At 36.3% G+C, this 12,174-nt stretch overlaps 1 protein-coding gene across 1 annotated transcript in view; it reads left to right on the top strand.

Annotated features, from left to right (window-relative positions):
- The window catches only part of Klp61F (Kinesin-like protein at 61F), a 110,199-nt gene that overhangs the window by 79,871 nt on the left and 18,154 nt on the right, over window positions 1-12,174 (top strand). The window contains exons 9-11 of the mRNA XM_083142460.1: window positions 2,241-2,512; window positions 5,743-5,882; window positions 8,275-8,390. Coding sequence (XP_082998586.1) covers window positions 2,241-2,512; window positions 5,743-5,882; window positions 8,275-8,390 — 528 coding nt within the window. The remainder of the gene's footprint in view (window positions 1-2,240; window positions 2,513-5,742; window positions 5,883-8,274; window positions 8,391-12,174) is intronic.

Genomic DNA, 12,174 nt, shown 5'->3' with positions numbered 1-12,174 from the left:
TGAAAACATCACTTTCATTTCAAGATCGAAAATAATTTTTTGGTCATTTTTTGACGTTTGTCATTTTTTATAATTTTAAGGCCATTCTATAGATCATTTTTTAGGTTTTCTAAATCAACTTCCGAGTTGAGTGCGGATTTTTGCCTATTTGCCTTTTTTATTCCTTTGTAGTAAAACATGGGTTTTAATGTTTAAAGTTCGTTTCATGGTGTTTCTAGTCCAAAAATTCATTTTTATAGTGCCTATTTTGAGGGTTAGCGACTATTTTGCTTAATCATGCCTAAAGTGCTTATTCTGAAATTTTTTGTTACTTCAGATTTTTTTTATGCAACTTTGGCTCTACCTACACTGAAGAATGTAAGTCTTTGTTTATGTTGAACTGACTGAAATCTGGTATTTGCCAGATTTGTGGGTCCCAATGGATGCGAGATCTTTGCAAATACCAAATGTTGCTTAATCAGGATAAACAAACTGAACAACATGTTGGTGACTCGTACTTGGATGTCAAACCACCCCATCTTTCTTTTTCAAATGCCAAATCACAAAGCGGCCAGAAGTGTATAAATTAAAAAAAATGAATTGCTGCAGAAGTTTGTTTTACCACTGATTTTATTTTATTTTTATTTATCGTCCCTTTGGCCAATTGCAATGATGAGAATAAGTGATATGATGAAATTGATGTAGAGAAGAACACTACAAAGAACACTCATGTCCAAGTCTGGATTCGAACACGAGACCACTGGCATCGGAGGTGTGTTATACGCATTCCCCTCACTTCGAGCACTGACTCTAAATGAAACGATGTTATTTATTCTAAAATTTCTTGTGAATACACAGATCGTGTGCATACACAGATATAGAGCTCATATCGGTGGGTTTCATGTGATGTCAGGATGTGCACATCAGCCATTTTTGTGGACAATTTTGTTTATCGTGTGCAAGGAAATGTGAAAAACCTTGAGCTTCTGTTTGAAACACTGAATACTGCACAATGTACCATTGTTAACAAGGTTCTAATCTCCCTCCCTGCTTGAATTCCGTGTTTACAGGAACTGGGTTCCATCGTGGCTGCTTGAAGCCACAATTCAGCAGTTTGTGATGTAGGTGAAATGCACCTAATTAACCAGGTTGTGTTACCCTAGCTTTCCTGCAAATGAGAATTTGATTCAAACTTGTCAATTATTTGTGAAGCAATTTTTGTATTCGTGTGCAATTAGTACAATGGGTAACACAAGTTCATTTCTTCAAGAAATTATAATTGAAACATCGTTTAAAATATTTTTTTCAGTTAAAATGGTGCAAATTGTTTTTCATCACTCGTGAAAAATTGTGCACGCAACTCGGGCATTTGTTCAAATTAACAAAAACATTAGCACAAGTTATTTTTGTGAGAATTACTTTAACTGACGATTCCCCACATATGTATGTACATTTCGATCAAAATAGTACTAATAGTTTGTTAGTCTTTAGTGCACTTTCATGTATAAACTGAAGTGCTAATACAGTATAACTATCCACTGTAAGAAGAAAATTTAAATAAGTGTATGTTCATCGCCTATTTTAATGTCTTTTTATATTTTAGGGTGCCTATTTTAGTGACTTTTCTTAGTTTATAGTCTTTAAGTGCCTATTTTCATAATTTTTGGTGCCTATTTGAGAGGTTTTTATTGCCTGTAAATCTGCATCCTCGTGATTAGATAACTAAATTTATGAAGATCCACAAAGAAAATCCATGCCCAGGTTGGGATTCATACTTTTGCAGTACAAAAGTGGTAGGATAGATTCCTAGCAAGAACGATGTACATGATTTTTCTATAGCCTTTTATGCTGACATTGCGTAAATGGTACACTTCTAAATATGTCACAATAACTCCCAACAAATATAGAAAACAGTGGTGAAAGCAGTGTAGTTTCTAGTATGATATATAACAAATACAATACCATGAATCTAGTTTTCAAATATGGAAGTGTTGCCAGGTACAAAAATTATCGAAATCATGAAGTATAGAAAAGAATGCTACATGTTGTGGTGTAATAATACCATCACATGAAAAGTTATTGTCCTGTTTGAAGAAAAATAATCAAGAATGGGACTTCTTGATGTTAATAACAAAAAAGAGTCACCATCCTAATGACTAAAAATTTTATTTTGTATGTGTTGTATATCTGCAATGTTAGCGAAAAATGGGTTAAGATGATAAAAGGGAAAATTTTACTCTATTCTTTTCTCCTTTTTCCAGGAGCTGTGTCAAGAGCTTAACTTGAAGCTAGATGAGACTGAAGCTGAACTGAAGAAAACAGTCCAGTGTTTGAGTGATACCAAGTCTACCTTGGAGTGCACTAAGAATGTGCTGAAGAAGACCACCGTGGACAGAGATGAACAGAAGCATCTCCTAAATCATCATATGAAAACAGAAGAGGAGCTTGGGATGCAAGCACGTGAACTTCTTGCTGTTGCGGACACAACATCAGATCACACCAGCAAATTACATGAAAAGCTTGAGAGAAAAAGGTAATATTAATGCAATGGTATGTTGCCTATTCTGTGTTCATAGACCTGTCGCCATAGAACTTAAAAACCAACGTAAGATGTGAAATTGGGTATCCATGTAGATGTGACTGGAACCATGACTGTCTAGTCAATAGGGTGTCTGACTGCCAGATTTTGATACCCTGGGTGGGTGATCCAAGGTTGGAATTTTTCCAGGTTTGTCCACGTGGGACTCCAGCTGTCAATCCTGGAACCCACTCCTCCGTAAAAATTTGACACCAGCCAATAAGAACACCAGGATCCAAAGCTGACCAATAGGAAGACAGCATTCAAGTGCCGCCCCATCATAGTTGTGTGTATAACCTTACACCAGTCTCTATTTTTTTACATTCCCTGATGAAAGCAATGTATGCACTCGAAATGTTGGAAGCTAATGCAGATTTAACCAGGCTGGTAATCCGAGAACACTTGTTCAAAGCATGTCACCAGAAAAGCTACAATGCCTATTGTCTGATATGTATTTGTATAAATGTTTCTTATTGCTGTGATGTCAACAGAAAAGTAATGTCCATAATGTAAAGATGTTAGGTCTGAAACATTTTAATTGAACATCATGTAAGAAAGAAGAACATTGTTATTTTTACTGTCCAATTTATAAAATTCATAGTTTGGCATGGTATACACAATTAAAGTATTGCGTAGATAAATTTTATATTTCCATGGTTAATTGCATGACTAATTTCAAAGGTCCAATTGTTGTCCTGTTAATCTTGTGGAAATGATAATTCAGTAAATGTGTGTAGCCTGGAGGCGAGATGTTTCGTGAGTTACATTCGTAACTGTGTAATTTTTAATAATATGTAAAGAATAATTTCAGACTAAATCTCCAAGATATAACTATGTAAAACAAACATGAATATACTTTATAGAGTAAAGTGAAAGCTTCCATGTGTTCAAATATTTCAATTTTTAAGAATATACAACGTCTAACTTCCAAAACATTAACTATGAGATTGTCCAAATATATAAATCATACTTCTTGCTATTGTAAATATCTTAATATGTATTGTATTTTTCTAAGGTAAAATGGATGCAGTCTGCTGGTTATGTATATAAATTAAGGAACTGGGTTAACTATCAGAGTAAGAGTCTTGCATGTGACCACTTTCACTTCCTCGTATTCGTTCGAATCTCCCACCCTCGATTGTGCTACCCTCAAGTGTACAAATCTAATATTTTAATGTGACAATAACCATAGACACATGTATGTAAAATATCCACATTGGTAGTTTCACAGGGTGTCTACTCACTGGGAATTATGCTTGAATTATTGGCTCCGTGAATTATGCATGGTTTTATCTCCGTTGACGTGAGAAAATGCAAATTTTATTAAATCAGATCAAGTTTATCACAGTTTAGCTTTTATTTTTATTGTGGAAGGAAAAGAAAGCTGCTTGGAAAATAAAACAGAATTCTCTCAATCCGTTTACTTTGTTAATGTATTTTGCACGTTGCAGAATAATCTATCTGCCAGACATAAGATTATTGCAAGATTAGATATCTTGAAATTGATTAGTTGAATTTGAGTTTGCAATTCTTATAACAATTAACAATTTTTCGTAGATTATTATATCCTGTAACATTTGTGACTTTGAGCTTGTAGATATACTCTATTTTGAGTCTGATTAAGTGGAATATCAAATGTAAACTCTGCACTCAAAATATTATATATATATATAGGGTGTTACATAAATATATGTCAATATTTGGGGGACATATTCCTCCCATGATCACATATGTACTTCATGCACGATGGAGCTCCTGCCCATTTCAGTGTGAATGTTCATCGGTTTCTGCATCGACATTTCCGTGGTAGGTGGATCGGTAGGGGTGGACCCATTCCGTTATTACGCTGTTATCCCTAAGGTAACTTATTCTTTCAATCACTAACAATAGATCCAAATAACAAAAATTATTGAATATTAAATAAAAAGTTAATTATTATCTCCCCATCACCCTCTCTAGATATCAACCCACTAGACTTTTATTTGTGGGGTCATTTAACGGCTCTTGTGTATGCAACACCAGTATACGATGCTGAGAATCTTCATGTCCATATTCTGGCCGGATGCGATACGGAATTCTCCAGGGATTCACGAGCATATCCGGGAGTGTATGCAACGGCAAGTTGCTGCATGTCTCCGTGCACATGGCAAAATTTTGAGCATTTCTTGTCAACCTGTTTGTCTGTTACCTACAGATCTGGTGTGCAGTGTTCTGGTATGTGGTGTTGTGTAGTATGTAGCATACAAACTGTAACATGTCAATAAAGAGTTTCCCGACTACGATGTGTTCCTCGAAACCCCCCCCCTCCCCCCAATTTCTTCCGGGGTCAACGCCAATGTTTCCCGCCAGTTCAGATGTGGGGTATGTGGCATCGGACACTTTTTTCGAGATTCCACACTACACCGCTTTCTCCTCATACACAGTGTGCAGCATTTTTGAAAATGCGCTCTAACTCGTCAATGATGCATTTCCGGACCCATGATCAAAACATTATTTCATCGTCTCCATGTGAGGAATATGTTCCCCACGTATTGACATGTATTTATGTTACACCCTGTATATATATACTGTTTAATTGAATTATAATTTTTCGATACATTGGAATCACACATGTGGGGTAATATATGTAAGGTTAAAAGCATCTGCTTGCATCTTTGATTCTTCAGAAAGTTTGCCTTGAAAGCAAGGAATTATACTTGAATTTCATCTTGGACCTAGAGTGGCCACCCTGTTTCAGCCCACAATCCTCTATTTCATTTTCACATATCACCGTGTATTGGTAAGATAAACTAAATTCTAAGATTGGGATGATGACTATGTTTACTTAAATTCAAATTTCATTGAGACTTTCACTTCACGATCCATATTTGAGGGTTCACTACCACAGACATATTACGGTTATATGTATACTACTGGGCTTTTGAGTTTAAACCGCTCATTTGGCATGTTCTAGCATTATTTGCTTGAGTGAAGAAGCTCTCAAATCCGTACGCTATCTAGCATTGTCCATGTGAACTATTTGGCGCTCGAGCGAAATCCTTTCCTTGCACTCTTAATTCAGTCTCTCCATGAAACGTTTGTACTTCTATATCAGATTGGTAGAATATCTATTGGTTGTATCGGTAATATATTGACAGCAAGAATTTCATATTGGTCCATTCCTAACAATCATTTCTTGTTTGCAGGTCAGTTGAGAGTACAAATGAACATATTACTCAGCAGTTCCGGGTAGAGTTCAACAAAAACATGGCTAGAATGCAAGAAAATTTGGTGCATTTTACACAAGCTCTTGTGAGTTTCTGTTCAAAGTTACGAAGCAATTTGGGTAAGTTTTTTACTTGGTTACAAGGTAATACCGTATTTACACATGTATAATGTGCACTTTTTCCAAAAAAACATTTTCTCCCAAAAACGGTGCACGGAATAATTCGGACAGCCAACATGAAACCGTACATGGTCATTCCATGATTTTGTGACACTTGCATTGATTTTTCATGTTTACGGAACCCTATCATGTTATATATCGTTGTAAAGCTTAAATCCTGCAGTTTCTGAATATGGTAACAATATTACATTCAAAATGGTGACACTACTGTGAAATGTGCTTGAAATAACTTCATCACAAAATGAAGGAACGTTCCGATTTATTATACATTATGCATTATGCATGCGTAAAATGGTATATATGTATATTTTTTTTTTTTAGATGATGAACTAATGATATTGTAATCGTTAAGAGCCTGGATTTGAAGGCATTAAAAACTTCCCCACATAAGTAGGCAAGAAGATAAGGTAATAAGCACAAAGAAACGTGCACATAATAGGCATTTATTTCTAATAGTGTGAACAATGAAAAGCCTGAAATTCATTCTTTTATCCAAAATGTATTACTTCCATAACATGAACTTTATAATATGCAGAGGATTGTTTAATTATTCTATAGATTTTGCAATAACACAAACAGTACTACGTGTTTAGAGATTATTTATTCATTTTCAAAATAGAACAATCCTACAACTTACCTGTGCTAACCACAAATAAGAGAAATATAGAGCTATTTAATGTACAGAGTGGCCATCATTACAAAAAATTATTTAAAAAAACTATTGCAGGCACAGTCCTATTGTTTGCTGCAAAACGAAAGAGAAACTCATTGTGTTTTTTGGACATTGTCAAAACACTTCCACACGCGCACCATTTTGTTGCCTGCAGAACATCTAATCAATATTTGATTTCTCGTCTTGTATTGTCCAACAACATGACACCAGCAACAGATTCAGTTACCCTCCTTCTGAGTGTGTACAGATCAGGTACAGGTTTTGCATACACACTGTCCTTTACATAAACTGTCCTTTACATAACTCCACAGAAAAAAATCCAGTGGCATTTTGTCCAGCGATCGGGGGAAATGTATCATCCAAGAATTTTCGAACCATTAATCCACAGTGTGGTGGTGCACCATCTTGTTGAAAAACCACCGTGGGTTGCAAGTCATTCAGTTGAGGTGCTACAAAAAGGTAAATGTTCGCTGTTATTGTATTCTCTGAAAAAAATAAAGGACTAATGACTTGGTCATGCATCAAGCCACACCAGACATTCACTTAAGGGCTATCTCTTTCTTGTTCCATGACAAAATGAGGATTTTCTGAACCCCATATTCTCACATTGTTCCTGTTTCTTTCTCGGACGTGTGGAAAGTAGCCTCGTCCGAGAAACAAACGTGCTGCAGGTAATTATTATTGTCATCGATCCTTCCAATCAGCTCAACGGGGACTGTCATCCAGCTTCAAAGCTTGCACTAACTGGACTTTGTCACTGAAGCTGTTTGTGTAAAAAAATTTCAAGGACTTCGTTCATGAACAGCCTTAACACACTCTTGACTGACGGATGGGATTCCACACTTCCAGTTTCCTTAAATTTGACATACCATTCAGTGATGCTTTTGTGATCAGGTGGTGGTTGTCCATATTCCCTTGTAAAATTTCGCTGCACAGTAATCTGCAATTTGGTATCATACCATAAGACACACTGTGCCTTTTCCTGCACAGAATTCACTATTTTCAGTTTGTGATTGCAGCACCTCCTATAGTAACTCAACTTGTATCTAAAACAAAAATGACATTAACTTAAAATAACAGTAAGTATGTATGTAGCTGTAATGTTTTTTTATATAATTTTTTGTATTGAGGGAAAGACTTTATGACCACCCTGTATATTAACAATAGCTCTGCAGTCATGAATTTCCATTATGGTTAGAAAAATATTCTCTCAACTTTGCAAGATGATGATGTGGCATATTTAAGTTAACAAGCATTGACGCACACCTCCACTGGTCATCTAGGGCCTGTGACTTGTCTCAGCTGGGTTACCACAAATCAGACTTCTCATTTAGGCTAACAGGGTAACAGATGACCAGGCCTTGACTGGTCACTTGTGTCTGATTAATACATTTCTTTGCTTGAAATGAAAGGTTGTGGAAATACGAGTATATTGGTCTAAATGTGTGTTTTGTTCCTGTGATCCAATTTATACGCTTTCTGTGCAAAAATCATGTTTCATGGTGCACTCTGGGAATGCACGTCTTACAAGGTTGCAATTTTGAATTAATTACATATATTAGTATAGATTGTATAAAGCAAGTTTAACTTAAATTTATATTGCTTTCAGTAGGAAATTACATAAAGGAATGGAAACATTTTTCTTTTATTTTCCCGCAGGAGAGCGTTTGGAGAAAAGAAGCAATGAACTGACTGCTGTGAGTGAGCAAATGTCTTCGCTTGTGACAAGCCTGACACATGTTATTCAGCAGGCTGAGAAAATGGCTGCTTCACATGTAAGTTTTTAAAAACTTTTCCGTCAGTTATACATTAGGTTTTTTCTGGTAGTGCTCCTTCCACTCTGTGATCTGTCATTTTCTGGAAGACCTTGGCAGCCATCACGTGAGTGCTTCCACCCACTGAAATCACTGGAGGTGACTCGTGCCTTTTCCCCTGCCAGTCAGCTTGCTGTTCCCTTTATTAGAGGATGAAACATAAGTTTGGCAACAACAGCCACAGATGACAAGTTGCTTCCAATATGCAGATGATTTTGAATTGCCTGATGATATTTGATATCTACAATTAAAATTTGATAAAAATCTTCATTTAAAATAATAGTAATAAAATTAAAAAAAAACGGTTGCCAATGTAATATTGACAAGATCCATTGTACAACTGCTTCTTCTGTGGGACTGACAGGCAGCACTGCTGTCTTAAAAATGAATGATTTAATTTTTTCGAGAATTAGCATTTTCATAGAAATTTAGGTTCCCTCACCTTGGCCTGTGGAGTTTAAGGCATAAGGCTTTGGGCACCGGCTACAGGATGCATGCAGGTTCGGGTCTCCTGGAGGAAGGATAACAACTTTTGTCCTGAGATTTCAGTCTGTGTATGGGACCGGTGCCCACCCACTATTGTGAGGAAATTAAAGAGCTACGAATGAGTAGCGTAACCCCGTCACGGAAATCTACAATGACTGGGTGTTTGTCATGTGTAACTGTTTGGATGATCTCCCACCTCGGCAGGTGAGAGTGAGGCCAGCAGTCGGTAGCAGACTCTGGCCCTCACAGGCTGTTGTGTCACAGTTATACATTTTAGGGGTGTCATAAATGAAACTCTGCACCATTTATTATATGTTATTGCCGACAGAGGCACATATTTTTGGTAAATAAAAAGCAAAATTTCGGTACAGAAACAGTCTATTTCGGGTTCAAAAGTGGTAAAATAAAATTTTGGTGTTACAGCAGTGAATAATCACATCAAAAGTGCTATATAAAATGACATTTTGGTTTTAAAATTATCAACATAATCCTAAATTTGATTTAAAAACTGCAGTTAATACACAAAATAAACTTACCCCTTCTAATAGCACATTTATGTAGTTACCAGAGTATTAAGTTTATTCCTGTGTAAAGCGGTCCATTTTTGCTTCTCAAATATTTACAGCAGAATTAATCAATTTTCCGTGAATTGCATAACACTCAGGATACTTCAGACTTGAGAAAGTATCGCGTCGGTAAATTTCGTGTTAACAGTATGTTTTGCATTTCATTTTGCATTATTTCGTGACAAAACAGGGTAGAAAAATGTGCCTCTCATGAAAAATGAACATTACAGCATGTTCTTTCATATTTCGTGTTTTCGTCAAAAACTAAATTTGCATGCCTCTACTGACAGTACAGTGTAAGTTAACCAGTGTCCTTCAATGCAGTATTGTAAAGAAGTGAAATAACATCATAGCATTTAATGAAGGTTCCTTTCTTTTATCTGCAATTAAAATCTGAATTTGCCTACATTTTTACCCAAGGAACAAAGTATGAGGCCTGTATCGGATCAGTAAAATTGTTGATAGTTTGACTGATAACCTAAGATGCCTATATTGGCGACTACTAAATTATGCACCTGGTTACATGGGGTCTCTACTAGTCTGGAAAAGTTTGGGGGAAACATACGGGTACTTTTGTAGTAGGAGGAACTCTCACTTCTACCCATACATGTTGCGGCATATCAACAGACTCCATGGATCTTTTTCAGTACATTCAGTTCCCGTGATGCACAACGAATGGACTTCTGAGGGCTGCCTTAAAATGCAACTTTCACATTTTTGACACACACCTGGTTGTCAACTGAGAGGCAAGTTGTTCACATTAGCAGTTGCTTTAACCCGAGAAAGCCCATGACTTTATTTCTGTTAGTTTTGTGATCATATTAACAGGGTTTATTGGTTTTGCATCAAAATGAAATAAAATAAAGATTGTATTATCCTGCTCGAAAATACAGGAGTGTCACCTGTAGGTGGCATTGGGCATTCAAGGTACCAAAATGAACATAACGTGAAACTTATACCATGGAACATCTGTTTTATATCTCCCCCTTCTCATTTTTATGTGACACAGATGATATTAACAATGTCAGAACTTGACATTGCACTTTACACTTTTTTTCTGTTCATGTATGTGCATCAAATTCGTACCTACAGTGTATGTGTAATGCTATACCGTACCTCATACACATTATCTGTGTCCTCTTGTGGCAGTGTGCACATCTTCCTTGAGGACACACTACCTTCAAATGTTCTGCAATGTTGATGTCTCGTCTAACTTCACTTGGTACACTCTAGGACACAGAACCACTTCTGCAGTGCATACAAATTTGAATTTTCTACAATCATTGCAATCACATCATCACTGAAAAGTAACTCGAAACATTCAACTGGTGTCAACTGTGGTCCGTCATAATCAATGTTTACTTCGTCACCGTCACCTCTTCCATGGCTTACAAAACCTGTTTCACTATATGACCAATGTCGATCGTGAACACTTCCTTTCTGCTTATTCTTTGAAGAACATGCCCTCCAGATTCCACTAGCATCAATTGTTGTCTCTTCAATTGTTGCAGTCTCTTGTGAATCATGATAACTTCTTGTGACAACTTCCGCCTCGGCGAGGAGCATTGCTGGAGGAAGGCGATTGACATCTGTGCAATTCTCATCCCCACTGTCTTCATCTGTGAATCCATCCTCCAATAAGTTGTAATGCTTCATCCAAATTCAACCTGAAATGATAGTAGATTCCAAGTTCAAAAAAGATTTATTATTATTGATGAGGAAAGCATATTCTTTGTGTTTATTTTTCAAGTCTCAATGTTTTTATTCTTGTTTTTACAATAATTATAAATCATTACTCACTGGAGGACTAAAATTATTAAAATTATATTTTATTATTATATCATTGTTACAATATTATATTGTAATTATATTATTATTACAATTATAATTATTAAAAGTAACTCTGCAATGCAATTATGTCCTAGTCCTTTATACATTCATGACTTTCAAAGCCCAATGTCACCTACAGGTGACACTACAAATTTATTCAACAATTACACCAACTTATTGTTCAGGGAGAAAATTTATATTTACCAGACATAAACCTTAAACCTTTAAGAGTAAGTAAAAGTAATAAACTTGTAATCATCTTACCATTTTGATGTCCTTTTCCAGGAGCAGGTGATGTGTCGTCCTTCTTAAGGGTGGCCATCTTTGCTTAAATAGTTCCAGAAAATTCCACAAGACATCCCTCAGTTCAAAATGGCAAAAATTCAGTTGAGAAAAAGTGATTGAACAGTTTGACATAGAAAAAATATATGTCCGGCCACAGCATACAATAAAAAAAATTAAAAAGCTGTCACCTACAGGTGACATTGGGCTTTCTCTGGTTAAAGTTCTGCACTCATCTCTGAATGCTGGATTTCAGGAGAGGATCTCTTCCATATTGACAGCGAATGTGTCGTTGCACAGTAACCGGTGACTTGCACTCAGCATTCCAGAGCACACATTAGGCCTTCTCCTGGTGCGGTGTCATTTTCCAGTCTGCAGAACCAAAATAAAAACGAATGAGCTAATGACAACAAAAATAACTTTTTGAGCTCTAGAACATTTTGCAAAAAACTGTCCTGCTCTGCCATGTGGTTTCAGAGTTATGTTTGACAGTGATGGTAACGGGACAACCTGTATAGTGAACTTCATGCGCACACACACACACACATGTTGTTCCTGTACATTAATTACCCCAATGATCC

The sequence above is a fragment of the Lepisma saccharinum genome, chromosome 21 (assembly GCF_977018435.1).
Source record: "Lepisma saccharinum chromosome 21, izLepSacc3.1, whole genome shotgun sequence".
Lineage (NCBI taxonomy): Eukaryota > Metazoa > Arthropoda > Insecta > Zygentoma > Lepismatidae > Lepisma > Lepisma saccharinum.
This window is presented reverse-complemented; position numbering and strand designations above follow the sequence as displayed.